At 43.0% G+C, this 20,968-nt stretch overlaps 1 protein-coding gene across 1 annotated transcript in view; it reads left to right on the forward strand.

Moving 5' to 3' along the window:
• LOC143766596 (uncharacterized) overlaps positions 1–19,684 on the forward strand; it is a 41,164-nt gene extending 21,480 nt beyond the window's left edge. Inside the window, exon 7 of the mRNA XM_077254388.1 lies at positions 17,325–19,684. Coding sequence (XP_077110503.1) covers positions 17,325–18,577 — 1,253 coding nt within the window. The 3' untranslated portion in view covers positions 18,578–19,684. The remainder of the gene's footprint in view (positions 1–17,324) is intronic.
• The last annotated feature ends 1,284 nt before the right edge of the window (positions 19,685–20,968 follow it).

A 20,968-nucleotide genomic window follows, 5' to 3' on the forward strand; every position in this document is an offset into this window, starting at 1 on the left:
CTCATGAACATGTTGCACTTTGCCCTTTAGACAGACACGTGCGACTTTGGTTTGGTAACATATTTTTGACAGGCATATTTTAGGCCGAGTCAAACATGCACATCTGTTACACCGATCTTCTGACGGGCATGAAACACATTCTGGCAATTGGTGGTGGCTAAACGACTAATCATTGTAGGCTGTATGCTGGATCTCATACCGCCCAAAGCCACTGCTGTTATTAATCATGTACGTTCCCTGTCATCACCATGCCCCTTTTCCTGATCACTTCATCCAACGATTCGTCCGCCAAATTTTTACCAAAAACCTGCACCTTCCCAGCAGCAACTGTGTAGGAAACCACTTTACAGTTTTGGCCGGTGTTTATGATGCCCGTAAACAATGTTTTTAAAAAAATTTCCCCCCCATGGGGAAATGTTTGTCAGCCCATGCACTTAGGGTACTGTCTCACAGTGGCACTTTGGTCGCTACGACGGCACGATCCGTGACGCTCCAGCGTCGCTCCATTATCGCTCCAGCGTCGTAGACTGCGGTCACACTTTGCAATGCAGGGCGCTGGAGCGATAATTTCATGACGTATTTGCGATGTAGAAGCCGTTGGTTACTGTGCGCACATCGTATACAACCTTTGTTACACGATGCGATCATGCCGCCAAAGTGGGACACTTGACGACGAAAGAAAGTTTCAAACGATCTGCTACGACGTACGATTCTCAGCGGGGTCCCTGATCGCAGTAGCGTGTCAGACACAGCGAGATCATAACTATATCGCTGGAACCTCACGGATCGTGCCGTCGTAGCGACCAAAGTGCCACTGTGTGACAGTACCCTTAGTGTATGGGCATTACAAGTCTAGGAGACCCTCTCCTTTACATTGGGCCTACTTTTAATGAGGCCTTCCTCCACCTTTCATCATTTTCCACCACTAGATCACAAGGGTTCATGTGTTCCGGGCTGCTAAAGACAGTCAATTTTTTGGAAAGGGTGTCTAGGATGCCCCAGTATGTTTTTAATCAATGTATCCCCCTTGGGGAAATGTTTGCCAGCCCATACACTTAATGTATGGGCATCACAAGTGTAGGAGAAACACTCCTTTCAATTGGGCCTGGGTTTTAATGAGGCCTTCCTCCACCTCTCATCATTTTCAACCACTAGATCACGAGGGTTCATGTGTTCCATGCTGCTACAGTCAATGTTTTGGAAAGGGTGTCTAGGATGCCCATAGTATGTTTTTAATAAATATATCCCCCTTGGGGAAATGTTTGTCAGCCCATACACTTAGTGCATGGGCATCACAAGTGTAGGAGAAACTCTCCTTTCAATTGGGCCTAGGTTTTAATGAGGCCTTCCTCCACCTCTCATAATTTTCCATCACTAGATAACCAGGGTTCATGTGTTTTGTACTGTTATAGGCCACATAATTTTGAACAAGGGGGGCTGTGATGGCAGTAGTATATTTTTAAAAATGGTACCCCCCATTGGTGAAGCCACATCCTTGTTGGCAAAGACTTCATAACATTTGTGTACCTTAAGGAGCTCACTTGAAAAGCTCCTTTTGTGTTGCCTGGTTGCTCACATTGGACACAATACACTTCATATAAATTTAATGAAGCAATGCTGTTACTTTGGCTCAGTAGTTCATTACAAATATTTCTCTGTCTACTATATTAGTTCCTCTCCTTGAGAGCGATAACTTTGGCTGCCTAAAATGTACAAATGGCGAATATACAAATGGCGATTTGGAATCCAGATTAAAATACAGTATACCGAATGCATTCAGACAATGACATAGCTGCATTTCTTGTAAAACATTTACTGATGTGACAGACAATGCTCATAGTGACACAATCTTGAGAAATGTTTGTTTATTCACTTCACAAACAGTTCTAAGCCTCTATATGTTTGCTGTTTGTCATTGTAAAACATTAAGGTTTACTGAAACTCTGCCTGTGGTGGTTTGATCTAAATCTTTGTGGCTTTTATTTTCTAGGGGTTTATGGCCCCTCGTCTGATTACATGATATCTCAGTTTCATACAACCTTGAAAGCTGGCCACTTGAAGGTCTGGGTGAAACTAGAGTTACTACATAGTGTAAATCACTATATAAGACCAGAAAAACATGACTAAAACAGATGACAAAACTGGAATACCTGTACAAGTACAGTGTGCTGATACCTGCATAATTGGGGACGCCCATGCAGTGTAGGTAATCTACCAGAGGTTCTCTGTCTTGGTGTTGCTTCTCTGATATTCCAGATGGATGATGTTTAAAAGCCTCTTGTGGATGATGTAAGTATACTGTATGTAGTTAATCTTCATATATACGTACTCACTATATGTATTCATTCCTCATATGTACTTATTAACCTTTGTATGTTAACATATACAAAAGTGTACGCACTAACACTATCCAATCATACTATTCCTTGAATTTTCTAGTTTGCAATAAAATTGCATTGTATTGCAATTATTAGCCTTATTTAAAGCTGTATCTGAACCTTAGTGTTAAAAACATGGCAAATAAAATTGCCAAATTCTCCTGTACATAATTCTGCAAAGAGGGAACCGTCATGCCATTAAAAAATATGAGCGGATTTTCAAGGGCTCATCCAGTATGTGGTTTCCAAGGTGTAATGGGGTGCATATGACTGACTATGCAGCAGGGCTCGCTTTGCTGCCAATGTGTAAAACAAAGGAGTACGGAGTACAAAATGCATATTGTGAAGTGGATTTTCATGAGCCCATCCAGTAAGTGGGTTCCAAGGTGTAATGGGGTGCATATGACTGACTGGCAGCAAGGCCTGCCCTGCTGCATAATGTGTAAAACAAAGGAGTACGGAGCACAAAATGCATATTGTGAAGTGGATTTTCCTGGGGCCATCCAGTATGTGGATTCAAAGGCTTATTGGGGTGCATATGAATTGGTAGCAGGGCAGGCCTTGAATTCAATGCAACACTTTTTCATTAGTCCACCCTGGACATCTTATTAAAGGGGTATTGTGGTGCGTCATAATTCTTGGCAGCCCATTAACTCACAGCATAGGCTACAACAGTTTAGGAGGCTCACTGTTTAATAATGGCCCTTTAAGAAGATTAATGCTGCCTGATGCACCAGTAAAAATACACTGTGTGCAGAATTATTAGGCAAGTTGCATTTTGATCACATGATAATTTTTATACATGTTGTCCGATCCAAGCTGTTCAGGCTTGAGCGCTAACTACCAATTAAGTAAATCAGATGATGTGCATCTCTGTAATGAGGAGGGGTGTTGTCTGATGACATCAAAACCCTATATAAGGTGTGCTTAATTATTAGGCAGCTTCCTTTCCTTTGGCAAAATGGGTCAGAAGAGAGATTTGACGGGCTCTGGAAAGTCCAAAATTGCTAAGATGCCATTTGCCACCAGTTTTGCCATATTTCAGAGCTGCAACGTTACTGGAGCAACAAAAAGCACAAGGTGTGCGATACTCAGGCACATGGCCAAGGTAAGGAAGGCTGAAAAACGACCACCTTTGAACAAGAAACATAAGATAAAACTTCAAGACTGGGCCAAGAAATATCTTAAGACTGACTTTTCAAAGGTTTTATGGACTGATGAAATGAGAGTGACTCTTGATGGGCCAGATGGATGGACCAGAGGCTGGATCAGTAAAGGGCAGAGAGCTCCACTCCAACTCAGACGCCAGCAAGGTGGAGGTGGGGTTCTGGTATGGGCTGGTATCATCAAAGATGAACTTGTGGGACCTTTTTTGGGTTGAGGATGGAGTGAAGCTCAACTCCCAGACCTACTGCCAGTTTCTGGAAGGCAACTTCTTCAAGCAGTGGTACAGGAAGAAGTCAGTATCGTTCAAGAATAACATGATTTTTCTTCAGGACAAGGCTCCATCACATGCCACCAACTACTCTACAGCGTGGCTGGCCAGTAAAGGTCTCAAAGAAGAAAAAATAATGACATGGCCCCCTTGTTCGCCTGATCTGAACCCCATAGAGAACCTGTGGTCCTTCATAAAATGTGAGATCTACAGGGAGGGAAAACAGTCCACCTCTTGGAACAGTGTCTGGGAGGCTGTGGTGGCTGCTGCACGCAATGTTGATCGTAAACAGATCCAGCAACTGACAGAATAGATGGATGGAAGGCCATTGAGTGTCATCTTAAAGAAAGGTGGCTATATTGGTCACTAGGTATGGTATAAAAGAATACACCAGCGCTGCCTCACCAGGAGTAAATGGATCACTAAGCCGCAGGAAACAGAACAGATAGGAGCTAATACTGTCAATGGAAGAAACAATCAATGTAAAGACAACTGAATCCGCGCTACAGTGATGATGGAACCCAATAGATATACACACTCAATATGTAACAGAATGACTTCTGACTACTCCGCTCAAAATCATGCACAATAAAGTAGTATGATACAGATAGATACTGTGCTCCCCAACACAGCAAAGGGCCATAACAGGCTGACCCCCGCTGATCCAGACCCAGACCTAGAACCAGGGATATAGCCGTACCCAGAGAAACAGTGGTAGTGTGTCAGATGCGGACTCACCGGGATGGAACTATGGCTCCGTATGGAGTGGTGAATGCGGTCCGGTCTGGGTGGTGGGATCCGCCGGGTGGACGTGCAGGCAGGAAAACGAGCAGGCAGAAGAAAACGACCGCAGAGCAGCGTGCAGTGCGGAAGCTACGTAGAGCCAGGGACAGCTCCGGCCGGTAGCGTCCCTGGATACGAGCGGGAGAAGACAAGGGGAGGAGCTCGCTGGCACAGGGCTCAGCGTGTGACGTCGCGGAGCTTGTGGATGGTACGGGGTAACACAGAGACCAAAAGATAGAGGCGTTTCGAAGGAGTGGCGTACTTCTTCATCAGGGTTACTGGTCTCTGGAGGCACCCCGATATTTAAACTCCCAGGTTGTCACTCAAAATGTACAGCCTGCCCGTTTAGCCAGCTGTTGAGATGGCTGCTTATGATGGTGCCAGTCATCCTAGCGACATAGGTTGCAGCCAGAAAATGAAAAGATGAAGATTATGGCCCATAAACAACAATGTATTAAATAGAGGGATATACCATCATAAAAATACAAGAAGCGTACATGCTGTATAAAAAATATCTCCCTGTGCTTGACTTGTAGGTCAGATTGGTGGTATTCTGAATAAAAAGGAATTTGATTTTGTATTTAATAAGGATCCGAGTCTAGCCATCTTCTACCATATCCCCAAGATACATAAAAGCACGACCTGTCCTCCAGGCAGGCCTATCATCTCGGGGATCAATAGCCTGACAGTAAATCTGTCCCGGTATGTGGACATGCACCTACAAAAGTGCATGCGACTCATACCGGCCTATCTCAAGGATACGAGTCACATCCTCCGAATCCTTGAGGTCAAATGGGAACCCAATTATTTTCTAGGCACCCTGGACATAAAATCATTATATACGGTGATCGACCAAAAAATGAGTTGCCAAATTGCGGGGCAGTATCTCCAAACCCTAGGAATATATCCTAACACCCAGGTCAGCTTCATTGAAGAGTGTATTAGATTTATTCTACAGCACAATTATTGTTGGTATGAAGGTGACTTTTTCCTGCAGACCTGTGGCACCGCTATGGGCACACGATTTGCCCCCAGCTATGTCAACTTCTTGTGGCCAAGTGGGAGGAGTCCTGCATTTTTTCTTCGGGCAATCTACGTGCAGGTTTGGTCCTTTGGCGCTGCTTCATTGATGACGTGCTCTTTATTTGGAATGGCCCTAAGGTCCATCTGGACTCTTTTATATCAAATTTAAACAATAACAGCTTTGGACTGGAGTTTACACCCACAATCAGCATGACAAGCATTAATTTCTTGGACCTTAGTATATACATAGAGAATGGCCAGTTATTCACTAAATGTTATCGGAAGGAGGTGGACTCCAATAGTTTTATTAGTATCACTAGTTGCCATCTACCAGTCTGGCTCACAAATATTCCTAAGGGCCAGTACACAAGAATCAGACGTAATTGCACCACTTTGGAGGACTACAATAAGGATTCTGCCTTTCTCACCCAACAATTTCTAGACAAGGGTTATCCAAGCGCACTGTTGGAACAAGCCAAGAAAGATATTATGGAGATACCCAGGGACTCTCTCAGCATACAAAAGGTAATTGACCAACAGCACTCAGGTGTTCACGGTGCACGCTCCACAGTCCATAAATCCAATTGGACCAATACTCACAGAAATACTGAAGGAAGGAACAGCATCCGTATCCAGGTGAAAAAATAAAGTCTTTATTCTGCCATTACAAGATGCAACGTTTCGGCCGGCAACCAGCCTTTGTCAAGCATACAATAAAACATCGGTGGCCATCTTAAATAGTGTAGAGCCCAAATCTGGGCCAATCACCACATAAGGGCGGCCTTTAATACATATCTCAAATAACACACAATATATACATATATTAAAAATCAGTATCATAGCGGCAGTTCAACGTACCAGAAATCCAGATGTTATATAAAAACTAAACAAGATACATAAGAATGAAGCTAAAAAAGACATCACACAAAGTGGAATCCACCAATCACCTCTTTGCTACATGGTTGTCATAGTAATCGCCATTTTATATGTATAAACGCTGTCCAATCATCATTGCCGATAATGTGCGCGCCACACTAACCTCACAATACCCATTCCTGGCATCGGTTACAGGACGCCGGCGCAAGCGCACAGGGACACCCACGTCACCGGTCACATGACCGCAACGTCGGTGAAAACCTCCACGCATGCGCACAGCAGCAAGGAGCCGGACACTCACACCCAAGACACCTGATCCCTGACGCAGGCACGCATGAGGCAGGGAGGCGCTGGAGCAGAACGCACCCAGCCACACCCCCTGTCACTCACCGGCCGCGCTGGGCCCGTGTTCTCGGGGAGAGAAAAAGGACCAGCCATATCCATGGCTACTGAACCATAGAATGGGTAATGGTGTAAAAATAAGAATAAATATAGAGATACAGCCGCACAGTGATTTGGCAGGCAAGGAGGAAGGAGGAAATAGGAGGAGATACAGCATGAAACTCATCATGGTCAGATAGTGGACCTAATCCACATATACATATCCCTTGTATCCTCCTGATGTCCCTGGGTGTCAAATCCCGTAGTTGACTAAAAACAAGAAAAAAAGAAAGGAAAAAAAACATAATAACATAATATACAATATCAAACAAATAATATGTACAGCAATACAAAAGAGGGACTCCAACCCTGTATAGGGAAGGGGCTTCAGGGTAAGCACACTTGGAGGTTGTATTCCATGTTCAACCCCTTTGGTTGCAAAGTCTCCAAAGTGGAAATCCACCTTAATTCTTTTTGTTTCAATTTTTGTACCCTGCTTCCCCCCCTCCTCAATACATGGACCCCATTGATAACCCTAAACCTTAGTTGATTAATAGAGTGCCTACAATCATGAAAGTGTTTAGGAATTGGCAAATCAAGCATTTTTGTCCTGATGGTACTTTTGTGTTTGTTCACACGTGCTCTTATCTCCATCGTGGTCTCACCGACATACATGAGACCACATGGGCATACTATTAAGTAGATCACAAACTTAGACGAGCACGTGTAACGTTCTTTAATAAAAAACCTCTTTCCAGTCTGGGGATGACTAAGGCTATCCCCTTTCAGCATATTACTGCAGCATGAACAACTCAAACAGGGAAAGTTGCCCATCCGTGGTGGACATAAAGTCCTTTGGAGGGCAACCTTGCCTGTCCCGACATCCGATTTAACTAATCGGTCCTTCAGATTGCGGCCCCGTCTATATGAAAGAATGGGACGCAAGCTGAAGTCCTGTATAAGGGGCAAACCCTTATTCAATATTGCCCAATGTTTATTAAGGATATTAGCAATCCCATTGCTAGCTGGGCAATATGTTGAAACAAATGGTATGCGTTTCTGTTTCACCTGAGATCTGTGTACTATCAAATCACCATCTGGTAACCCCGATACCTTCTCTTTTTGGTGAATCACCTTCCTTCTAGGATAGCCCCTATGGATAAATTTTTCACACATCTTCTCCAACCTTGCATCACGTGTGTCAATATCGGAAACTATCCTACGTACATGGACCAACTGACTCCACGGGAGTGAGTCCATCATCTTCCTTGGATGGTAGCTGTCATAGTACAAAAGACTATTTTTGTCAGTAATTTTCGTAAACAAATCAGTACACAATATGTCACCTTGTTTGTACACCATCGTGTCCAAGAACTGTAAACGGTCCACCGAATGTGTCATGGTGAATCTCAGTTCCGGATGTACATTGTTAAGTTCCACCAAGAAACTGGAGAGCTCATCATGAGACCCCTCCCACACACAGAAAATGTCGTCGATGTAGCACCACCAAGCCCGGACACAGCCCCAGAAGCTGGAACTGTACACGAATTGGTCCTCGAGCACCGCCATGTAGCAATGGGATTGCTAATATCCTTAATAAACATTGGGCAATATTGAATAAGGGTTTGCCCCTTATACAGGACTTCAGCTTGCGTCCCATTCTTTCGTATAGACGGGGCCGCAATCTGAAGGACCGATTAGTTAAATCGGATGTCGGGACAGGCAAGGTTGCCCTCCAAAGGACTTTATGTCCACCACATAAAGGTAAGACAGAGGTAAGCTATAGGCTGGACCACGGTGAGTCATTGGACGTGGTATATCTCGATTTTTCCAAAGCGTTTGATACCGTGCCGCACAAGAGGTTGGTACGCAAAATGAGAATGCTTGGTCTGGGGGAAAATGTGTGTAAATGGGTTAGTAACTGGCTTAGTGATAGAAAGCAGAGGGTGGTTATAAATGGTATAGTCTCTAACTGGGTCGCTGTGACCAGTGGGGTACCGCAGGGGTCGGTATTGGGACCTGTTCTCTTCAACATATTCATTAATGATCTGGTAGAAGGTTTACACAGTAAAATATTGATATTTGCAGATGATACAAAACTATGTAAAGCAGTTAATACAAGAGAAGATAGCATTCTGCTACAGATGGATCTGGATAAGTTGGAAACTTGGGCTGAAAGGTGGCAGATGAGGTTTAACAATGATAAATGTAAGGTTATACACATGGGAAGAAGGAATCAATATCACCATTACACACTGAACGGGAAACCACTGGGTAAATCTGACAGGGAGAAGGACTTGGGGATCCTAGTTAATGATAAACTTACCTGGAGCAGCCAGTGCCAAGCAGCAGCTGCCAAGGCAAACAGGATCATGGGGTGCATTAAAAGAGGTCTGGATACACATGATGAGAGCATTATACTGCCTCTGTACAAATCCCTAGTTAGACCGCACATGGAGTACTGTGTCCAGTTTTGGGCACCGGTGCTCAGGAAGGATATAATGGAACTAGAGAGAGTACAAAGGAGGGCAACAAAGTTAATAAAGGGGATGGGAGAACTACAATACCCAGATAGATTAGCGAAATTAGGATTATTTAGTCTAGAAAAAAGACGACTGAGGGGCGATCTAATAACCATGTATAAGTATATAAGGGGACAATACAAATATCTCGCTGAGGATCTGTTTATACCAAGGAAGGTGACGGGCACAAGGGGGCATTCTTTGCGTCTGGAGGAGAGAAGGTTTTTCCACCAACATAGAAGAGGATTCTTTACTGTTAGGGCAGTGAGAATCTGGAATTGCTTGCCTGAGGAGGTGGTGATGGCGAACTCAGTCGAGGGGTTCAAGAGAGGCCTGGATGTCTTCCTGGAGCAGAACAATATTGTATCATACAATTATTAGGTTCTGTAGAAGGATGTAGATCAGGGGATTTATTATGATGGAATATAGGAATATAGGCTGAACTGGATGGACAAATGTCTTTTTTCGGCCTTACTAACTATGTTACTATGTTACTATGTATGTTACGGATGGGCAACTTTCCCTGTATGAGTTGTTCATGCTGCAGTAATATGCTGAAAGGGGATAGCTTTAGTCATCCCCAGACTGGAAAGAGGTTTTTTATTAAAGAACGTTACACATGCTCGTCTAAGTTTGTGATCTACTTAATAGTATGCCCATGTGGTCTCATGTATGTTGGTGAGACCACGATGGAGATAAGAGCACGTGTGAACAAACACAAAAGTACCATCAGGACAAAAATGCTTGATTTGCCAATTCCTAAACACTTTCATGATTGTAGGCACTCTATTAATCAACTAAGGTTTAGGGTTATCGATGGGGTCCCTGTATTGAGGAGGGGGGGAGACAGAGTACAAAAATTGAAACAAAAAGAATTAAGGTGGATTTCCACTTTGGAGACTTTGCAACCAAAGGGGTTGAACATGGAATACAACCTCCAAGTGTGCTTACCCTGAAGCCCCTTCCCTATACAGGGTTGGAGTCCCTCTTTTGTATTGTTGTACATATTATTTGTTTGATATTGTATATTATGTATTTATAGTTTTTTTCTTTCTTTTTTTCTTGTTTTTAGTCAACTACGGGATTTGACACCCAGGGACATCAGGAGGATACAAGGGATATGTATATGTGGATTAGGTCCACTATCTGACCATGATGAGTTTCATGCTGTATCTCCTCCTATTTCCTCCTTCCTCCTTGCCTGCCAAATCACTGTGCGGCTGTATCTCTATATTTATTCTTATTTTTACACCATTACCCATTCTATGGTTCAGTAGCCATGGATATGGCTGGTCCTTTTTCTCTCCCCGAGAACACGGGCCCAGCGCGGCCGGTGAGTGACAGGGGGTGTGGCTGGGTGCGTTCTGCTCCAGCGCCTCCCTGCCTCATGCGTGCCTGCGTCAGGGATCAGGTGTCTTGGGTGTGAGTGTCCGGCTCCTTGCTGCTGTGCGCATGCGCGGAGGTTTTCACCGACGTTGCGGTCATGTGACCGGTGACGTGGGTGTCCCTGTGCGCTTGCGCCGGCGTCCTGTAACCGATGGACTCCAGGAATGGGTATTGTGAGGTTAGTGTGGCGCGCACATTATCGGCAATGATGATTGGACAGCATTTATACATATAAAATGGCGATTACTATGACAACCATGTAGCAAAGAAGTGATTGGTGGATTCCACTTTGTGTGATGTCTTTTTTAGCTTCATTCTTATGTATCTTGTTTAGTTTTTATATAACATCTGGATTTCTGGTACGTTGAACTGCCGCTATGATACTGATTTTTAATATATGTATATATTGTGTGTTATTTGAGATATGTATTAAAGGCCGCCCTTATGTGGTGATTGGCCCAGATTTGGGCTCTACACTATTTAAGATGGCCACCGATGTTTTATTGTATGCTTGACAAAGGCTGGTTGCCGGCCGAAACGTTGCATCTTGTAATGGCAGAATAAAGACTTTATTTTTTCACCTGGATACGGATGCTGTTCCTTCCTTCAGTATTTCTGTTAACCCAGGGACTCTGTCACACAGAGTGAAACCCACCAATCAATCAACGAATATTCAGGACCAAATCCGCCAGTTACCATTCGTCACCCAATTTCATGCTGGGCACACCAAATTTAGGTCCATCATTCACAAGCACTGGGCCGTGCTTCAAGGGGACAAAATTATAGGGGAACTTCTGCCACCTGCACCGAGATTTGTATTCAAGAAGGCAAAATCTTTAGGTAGCATTATAGCCCCCACCACAAAACAAGCGTCCAATTACAAACAAACAGCGAATGTCCCTGTTATTAGCAAGGCAGGGTTCACACCTTGCGGATTTTGTTATGGGTGCCGGCACACATCCTTTTCAGAAAACTTGCCGCTCTACTTTTACTGACTCTGATGGTAGGAATGAATACAACATCAGGGATAACATTACGTGCTCCACCTCAAAAGTTATATACGCAATTGAGTGCCCATGTAGAAAACTTTATGTTGGCCGCACTAAGAGGCCCCTTATGGTCCGGGTCAAGGAACATTTTATGAATATTCAAAAAGGTTTCATGGGCCAACCACTTTCTCGTCATTTTAGTGAAAGGCATAGTATATCTACTAGGGGCATCTTGTTTTGGGGAATTCAAAAGATTAGACCAAATTTAAGAGGGGGTAACCTAATAAAAGCCATGTCCAGGGCCGAATCCCAGTGGATTTTTTCCCAGGACAGTCTTGCCCCCAAAGGCCTCAATCACGGGCTAGAAATATTCACTTTCTAGTTCTTTCACCTTTTCCCCCTTCCCTCCCCCCTTTTTCTATTCCCCTTATGGGGCTATATTGCACTGGGGTAGTCTTCTATTACACTGTTTTATCATCTTGGTTTCCAATTGGTTTTATCTTTACCATTTTAGTCAAGAATTGACATGGATGTGATTTCCCCCCCCCCTTTTTTATTTGCTTTTTATTCCACTGTGATTTTTAATCTATTATTTATTAAAGGGTAGTTTTTATTTACTTCCCACATTTTCTATTTTGGTAGTTCAGTCCCACCAATCTGACATACAAGTCAAGCACAGGGAGATATTTTTTATACAGCATGTACGCTTCTTGTATTTTTTATACAGCATGTACGCTTCTTGTATTTTTATGATGGTATATCCCTCTATTTAATACATTGTTGTTTATGGGCCATAATCTTCATCTTTTCATTTTCTGGCTGCAACCTATGTCGCTAGGACGACTGGTACCATCATAAGCAGCCATCTCAGCAGCTGGCTAAACGGGCAGGCTGTACATTTTGAGTGACAACCTGGGAGTTTAAATATCGGGGTGCCTCCAGAGACCGGTAACCCTGATGAAGAAGCACACCACTCCTTCGAAACGCGTCGATCTTTTGGTCTCTGTGTTACCCCGTACCATCCACAAGCTCCGTGACGTCACACGCTGAGCCCTGTGCCAGCGAGCTCCTCCCCTTGTCTTCTCCCGCTCGTATCCAGGGACGCTACCGGCCAGAGCTGTCCCTGGCTCTACGTAGCTTCCGCACTGCACGCTGCTCTGCGGTCATTTTCTTCTGCCTGCTCGTTTTCCTGCCTGCACGTCCACCCGGCGGATCCCACCACCCAGACCGGATCGCATTCACCACTCCATACGGAGCCATAGTTCCATCCCGGTGAGTCCACATCTGACACGCTACCACTGTCTCTCTGGGTACGGCTATATCCCTGGTTCTAGGTCTGGGTCTGGATCAGCGGGGGTCGGCCTGTTGTGGTCCTTTGCTGTGTTGGGGAGCACAGTATCTATCTGTATCATACTACTTTATTGTGCATGATTTTGAGCGGAGTAGTCAGAAGTCATTCTGTCACATATTGAGTGTGTATATCTATTGGGTTCCATCATCACTGTAGCACGGATTCAGTTGTCTTTACATATATTGGTCACTAATTTTTGGGGATTTTGTTTTTGCTTGTCAGAAATGTTTATTTCTAAATTTTGTGCAGTGATATTGGTTTACCTGGTGAAAATAAACAAGTGAGAAGGGAATATATTTGGTTTTTATTAAGTTGCCTAATAATTCTGCACAGTAATAGTTACCTGCACAAACAGATATCCTCCTAAGATGGCCAAATCTAAAAAAACCCCACTCCAACCTCCAAAAATATTAAGCTTTGCTATTTATGAGTCTTTTGGGTTGATTGAGAACATAGTTGTTGATCAATAATAAAAATAATCCTCTAAAATACAACTTGCCTAATAATTCTGCACACAGTGTAGGCTCTGTGACTTTAAGAGTCGCTCCTTCATAAATGAAACAAGATGGGTCTGCTTATGTGTCACACACCACATGACCAGCTAGGGTTGTTAAATGTTACAAGGACATTTCCCACTGAATGCATTTGTAGTGATTGAAAGCAATGTTAAAGTTGAAAAACGCTTCAAAAACGCTACGTCTGAACTAAGCCCAAGTGGTGGAGGAAATTTTTGGTCTGGGGTTAATTATTTGGCCTTAAAGGCAAGTCATTAACCTGCAAAGGATGTACCTTGACATATTTCCCAGCAAAATCCGTTTTGGTTTCTTTAGTGTGCTTTGTGTTGCATTGGGAAAAATGGTTTAAAGCTGTGAACTAGGAGTCAGGAATGCTTCCAGGGGCAATCCCCATGAGGTCCCTGTGTCATTTGAGCAGTGTTTCCATCATTTTCAGACGTTTTTAGACCTTAAAAGGACCCCCGAGGGTCTCCCATAGACTTACATTGGGCTTGTTGTTCTGGCCGAGTACCCGAGTATTCCAATCTGCTCGACCCGAGCAACGAGCACCCAAGCATTTGATGCTCGCTCATCACTAGTCGTAATAATAGGTTATTATTAATGTTTATGAATGTTATGCCAATATGTACATGAAGTGACATGATTCCCACCACTGTCTTAGAATTGGTCAGATCAATCAATTGAGGCTAATGTCGAGGACGACATTCAAAAAGGAGGGAAGAGTGTGACATGCAGAAATAGTGTTCACTGCTGTTGCTTCAAAAGCATCCAGCAACTAGAGGGGCTAACACAGCCACAGGAGACAGGGAGTGGTTAGCAGAGCCCCAGGCATATTGTGGAAAACTTATTGATTGTTCTGGCAGCAGCCTAAGGGATGAGTGGTGTGTTTCTGTAATCTGTCTCACAAAAGTTCAGGCAAGTGAACCACAGGGACACAGAATTCCATTACAGAGTGGAGCCTGGCTAGTTGAGAAAGTCTATCAGTAGCAGGAAGATAAGGATTGGAAGAAATTGTATCATAGAAATCATCTCCCTCAGCAAACCCTACCCCCTCCTCCATTACACTGCGCTAGAACGAATGCTGTGTACTACTGTGCTTTTGTAAAGAGTCTTGATCTGTGCTGAACTGTGCTATTAAGAGACTGTTAGTCAATGTCCGTTTATGAAGCCTGTGCTTAAGAGACTTGAATTGTGCTGAATGTGCTGTGATATTAAACTACACTGTTCATCTGTTCATGAGGACTCTATCAACTGTATCTGTGTGAGCAAGTGGATCCATCTTGTGCCTGAGGAAGCTGCAGTACATGGTCGCCCTGAGTAACGGTTCACCCAGAGTTCCAAAGAATTCATGAAACCTGTCCTGCCCCTATCTGAACCTAGCGGCGTACAAGTAACATTAACTTATTCACAAATGCAAGAGATGTGTTGGCATGGCTCAAGCATTGGTTACATTGCATCACTACATGTCATAAATTACATTATGTTTTCAGTCCTAAGTAATTCAGATTAATGAACAATCTCTCCTGAAATGGTGAGCACTAATGTTTTCTCTACATTTCTGGTCAAAACTCATAGTAGCTCCAATGGTCCACCATAAATGAGTTCAACTCTGATTTAGTGTTGGAGTTCTCTCCTCATACATATGATGTTGTTGAGGATGTAACATGTTTTTTCTACTCAATGTCTTTACTTACGAGCTCATGCTGTATGATAGTCTGATTGTGGTGGAATCGGCCTGCCTCACTTTTGTGAGTCTGCAACTCCCTGTTAATCTTTGAAAAAAGGTCTCCATTACCTCTTCCAAATGCCCGAGATCTATAGTACAGACCAAAAGTTTGGACACACCTTCTCATTTAAAGATTTTTTCTGTATTTTCATGACTATGAAAATTGTGCATTCACACTGAAGGCACCAAATTCTAGGTTCTTCAAAGTAGCCACCATTTGCTTTGATGACTGCTTTGCACACTCTTGGCATTCTCTTGATGAGCATCAAGAGGTAGTCACCGGGAATGGTTTTCACTTCACAGGTGTGCCCTGTCAGGTTTAATAAGTGGGATTTCTTGCCTTATAAATGGGGTTGGGACCATCAGTTGTGTTGTGCAGACGTCTGGGGGATAAACAGCTGATAGTCCTACTGAATAGACTGTTAGAATTTGTATTATGGCAAGAAAAAAGCAGCTAAGTAAAGAGAAATGAGTGTCCATGATTAATTTAAGAAATGAAGGCCAGTCAGTCCGAAAAATTGGGAAAAGTTTGAAAGTGTCTCCAAGTGCAGTGGCAAAAACCATTGTCAGTTTATGTGGTGATAACAATGGAATTGATCACAAAGGATAAGAAAACAAATGGACCTTATGGGGACACTGTTTTTAGTCACCTGGCTCAAAAGGTGGCCACCATGAACAAGCGTAACCCGTTTTCCAGATCCCAGAGTTTGTGTTGCTCATTACCCTTTACCTGGATCTGGACTTACACAGAGACCCCCTAGACTTTAGCCACGGTGTTACCTTCTGTTTTGTGGTGTGAGATGGCAAGATTAGTCAGGTAGCCAGGTCAGAACCAGGAGAGCAGAGAAAATACAAAATCAGATGATGCAAGATTAGTCAGCAAACAGTTTGTGATTGCAACAGGAAACAAACAAGCTGGGAGATGAGCATAGAGGTCTGAACGAGATGAGAACAAGATTATGTCTGGCAGCTTCCGTCAATATGCTTTGAGCTTTAGTATGGTGTGGTGCTTTCCAATTGGCTGAAGTAGGGAGCAGATCATTTCAGCTGGACAGCACACAAACTCATACTGCCAGACTGGATGGTATTATGGGTCCCAGGCACCCCAATCTCAGTGGCTGGCCAGAGCCTGCACAGCCCAGAGCTTGCGCAGCCCAGAGCTTCTGGTTCCAACGTTTCCTTCATCACCAGTGCTGCCTGCAGAATAAATAAGGCCACTCATGGTACCAGGAGCAGACGTCGCGGGAGCAGATCCCAGAGGTGATGGTCACAGCATTTGCAGAAGCCCTAACACAACTAAATGGCAGAAACCAAGAGCAGTAGAAATCCCCATATAATGACTCCATTTTGGAAATTATAACTTTTATTGAATTAATCCATAGGAGTAGTGACTATTTTGACTCCAAAGACATTTTCTGGAAATTAGCACACAGTGAATGTTGAAGAGTGAAAATTGCACATTTGCCATTTTATTGTCCAACAAATAGTGCCTAAATTGTGCTCCAGGAGACACACCATAAATTAAGTGGGTTCATCTCACGATAGTAATGCCAAATACATGGATGCTAGATATGGTTTGGGCACACTGCAAGGCTCAAAAGCGAAAGGAAGATTTGACTTTGGGAGAGCAGATATTGCTCGATTGGTTTAAGGAAGCCATGTTACTTTTCAAGAGCCTTTCAGCCACTGATAATGTGGAAACCTCTTTTTCCATTGACAGATGACAGATGTGAGTGGGGAATTATTTTTTGTGGGATGAGAATTAGTTTTTATTGGTATTATTTTTGCCTACAGAACAATGTATGGCTTTTTATTGCATGTTTGAGTTTCTATTGCACTGTGAACTGTCAATGTCTATGGGAATAATTCAATATTTCACATAACTTGCCATTTCTATTGTTCAACTATAAATGTTAAAAAATAAAATTAAAAAATCATAATTTATTTTATTCTTTGCAGATCACTGTACCAGGAGATCAAAGCAACAGCTTACCTCCATAATTTTTAAATCAGATGATCTTGAAATTCCACAGGATATTACTGAAGTGAATGCCATTACTCCGGATTTATCATCATCCCTTCATAGCAAACATTTGTCATCTGATCCTTTAAAACAGGTCCCATCTTCTGATTCATTACCAACTACTAAGGAAAATCAAAGTCTCAAAATAAGCATTAAAAAGCAAAATGCTCCTAAAGCAAGGGATACATTTTCACGTTCAGAACATGGAAATAGTTTTCCCCTTGAAAAGTCTTTTGTTACACATAAAAAAATTAACACAGTGGAGAATAGATTTTCTTGTTCCAAGTGTGAGAATTTTTTTAACCAGAAATCACATCTTGTTAGACACCAAAGAACCCACATAGGGGAGAAGTCATTTACATGTTCAGAATGTGGGAAATGTTTTAACCGGAAATCAGATTTGGTTAGGCATCAGAGAAATCACACAGGGGAGAAGCCTTTTTCCTGTTCAGAATGTGAGAAATGTTTTTACCGTAAATCAGAATTGGTTAGGCACCAGAGAAATCACACAGGAGAGAAGCCCTTTCCTTGTTCAGAATGTGGAAAATATTTTAACCGGAAAACAGATTTGGTTAGGCATCAGAGAAATCACACAGGGGAGAAGCCTTTTTCCTGCTCAGAATGTGAGAAATGTTTTTACCGTAAATCAGAATTGGTTAGGCACCAGAGAAATCACACAGGAGAGAAGCCCTTTCATTGTTCAGTATGTGGAAAATATTTTAACCACAAATGGAATCTTACTGTACACCAAAGAACTCACACAGGGAAGAAGCCTTTTTCATGTTCAGAATGTGGGAAATGTTTTAACCAGAAATCAGATTTGGTTAACCACCACAGAACCCACACAGGGGAAAAGCCTTTTTCATGTTCAGAATGTGGGAAATGTTTTAACCGGAAGGCGCATGTTAATAGCCACAAAAAAACCCACACAATGGAAATGCCTTTTTCATGTTCAGAATGTGGGAAATGTTTTTTGAATAAATCATGTTTTATTATTCACCAGAGAACTCACACAGGAGAGAAGCCTTTTTCATGTTCAGAATGTGGGAAATGTTTTAACCAGAAATCAAGTTTGGCTATTCACCAGAGAACCCACACAGGTGAAAAGCCTTTTTCATGTTTAGAATGTGGGAAATGTTTTCACCAGACATCACATCTCAAAAGCCACCAGAGAATACACACTGTATAGAAGCCTTTTTCCTGTTCAGAATGTGAAAAATGTTTTGCTAAGAAATCATCTCTTCTTATTCACCAGAGCAGTCACACAGGGGAGAAGCCTTCTCATGTTCTTAATGTGGGAAATGTTTTACATGGAAATTAACTCTTAGTAAACATCAGAGAAGTCACACAGGGGAGAAACCTTTTCACGTTCTGAATGTTGGAAATGTTTTAATCGAAAATTGTATTTTCTTAAAAGGGTTTTCCACGACTTGGACAACCTCTTGTCATTTCTCTTGTTGGCTCTCATTAAAATAAAAACATTCATACTAAGTTCCCATGCCGATGCCACTCCAGCAGTGTCGGGACTCACGTTCCCTGGACTCACATGTGGTTCTTGCATCAAACGAGCCGAGCTCAGTCACTGATGGCTTCAATATCCGCGCCTACTGATGTTTTGAACATCAACAGGAACAGGGCTGCTCAGGCTTACTCTTATTGTTCAATTTGTACAAAGGAGGGTACAGTGATACCAGCACAGGGCTCGCATGATTTTACAACCTCACATGAGCCCCGGGTATGGAAGTGCTGACATCGCTATAATGAAGCATGCATGGGAGGTGAATATAAATGTTTTTATTTTAACTGAACCAAACATGAGAAATAAGAAGGGTTTGAGCAAGTTGTGGACAACCTCTTTAAATATCTAAAATCCCTCACAGAGAGAAGTCATTATCATACCTAGATTGTGAAAAAAATGAATTACTGGAAAATCGTGTTTTGTTAACCATCAAAAATAACTTGTATAAAATAAATGTCAATTGCACACTAATTTTGGATGAAAAAAAAAATTATTTTATTACAGTTCCAATACAAAAGAGCAACCTTTGAGTGTCAACGTGTTTCAGCCAAACAGGCCTTTTTCATGACCATTGCTAAAAATTGAAACACAAATATGACATAACATAAGTATATACAATGGTGTAGCATGTGAGTCTCCTGCCAGGGCTGTGGGGTACCGGGTCCGGTGTTCACAGAGGGATGTCATCGTGGCAACCCGGTCCGTGGCCCTGGGCACCCATGTAAATGGGAATGTCTTTAAATGGATTTGGTGAATAAAGTTTATGTTCGTGACGCCACCTGTGGTATTCAGTCAGTGGTGACCGACGCTGCTTTGAGGGGTCCTCTGGGGTGATGTTATGGCAGCTAGATGGTATAACTTCCCACAGGTGAAGTATATCCCCAGGGCTCCCGGTGTGTAGATGGAAGATAGTGAATGGTGCAGTGAAGAACCAGGACACAGGTTTGCAGTCTCTTTACCTTATTTACTAAAGACTTCAGCAGCCACAGTCCAGGGCACCAGCTCACAGGGCAGACAGGGTCCAGTCGGCTTGGAAGCGAATCCAGAGTTCCCTTTACCAGGTGACGTTAAAAGCCTTCCTCAAAGCGCGGTGGTGTTGAAGTCCCTTACTGCCTATGGCTTCACATAAGGTCCTCACTCTTCTTCTCTGTCCCCCATATAGGATAGGACATAACCCCTATGACTGGTGGTGACATGAGCCTTTTTACAGGGACTCTAGCATGCCCCGGTCTCTATAGTTGTCACCGTGCCTCCTGTGTATTAAGGCGGACAGGTAACTTGCAGTTCAGCTATCCTGCCGGTCTTTGTTGTAAGTTGTAGAGTCCCTTACAACATCAGTGCTCTGGCTACCGGAATCTGCGCTTCAGAAGGAGGCAGCCTGCTTGTAGCTGGTCTCGCCTGATATCACTCTCCTTTGCTTCGCTCTCTTTCATGCTCACTGAACAATTTCCTGCTTTCTGGATGATCTCTATCCCGAAGCTGCAGCACTGCGGCTACACAGCTCTTTATGCCTCAGACTGCACCAGTCTGCTGTCTGGCACTAACTGATCTCTGTCAGCAACTAAACTAGCTTTCCTTCCAAACCACTATTTATAAGGGAGTCACCTATGAAATAGGATCAAAAGCTCCCCCTTGGGGCCTGGAGTGTGAAAATGTTGTGTGCATAGTGATTACCTGGTGAGAGTTATCTTTCTTTGCTTCTCAACATAACATCACTCTTCCCATGAGGAAAGCAATGCTACTGTGACAACCAGGACCCTGGGGCACCACACTCTCCCCCCCCCCTTAAATCCAGTACTCCCGGACTGGGAAAAGAAGAACAACAATTACAAGTTAGCAAAAGACATACAAATTTTTGAATGCTGTGAACATGTCACACAAATTAATTGTGCAAACTGGAGCTTCCCTTTATGGGAGGTATGGATGCTTAAACGTTGCAGAACATATGTACATGGTATGCATACTTTTTGAAAATAGTTAGTCATAATACTGTTTTCTATGAAAGGCAATTATACTATCTTTAAAGCTTTTAAGAGCAAAAACAAACATTTTATCTTAACT

Source organism: Ranitomeya variabilis, chromosome 4, assembly GCF_051348905.1.
Source record: "Ranitomeya variabilis isolate aRanVar5 chromosome 4, aRanVar5.hap1, whole genome shotgun sequence".
Taxonomy (NCBI): domain Eukaryota; kingdom Metazoa; phylum Chordata; class Amphibia; order Anura; family Dendrobatidae; genus Ranitomeya; species Ranitomeya variabilis.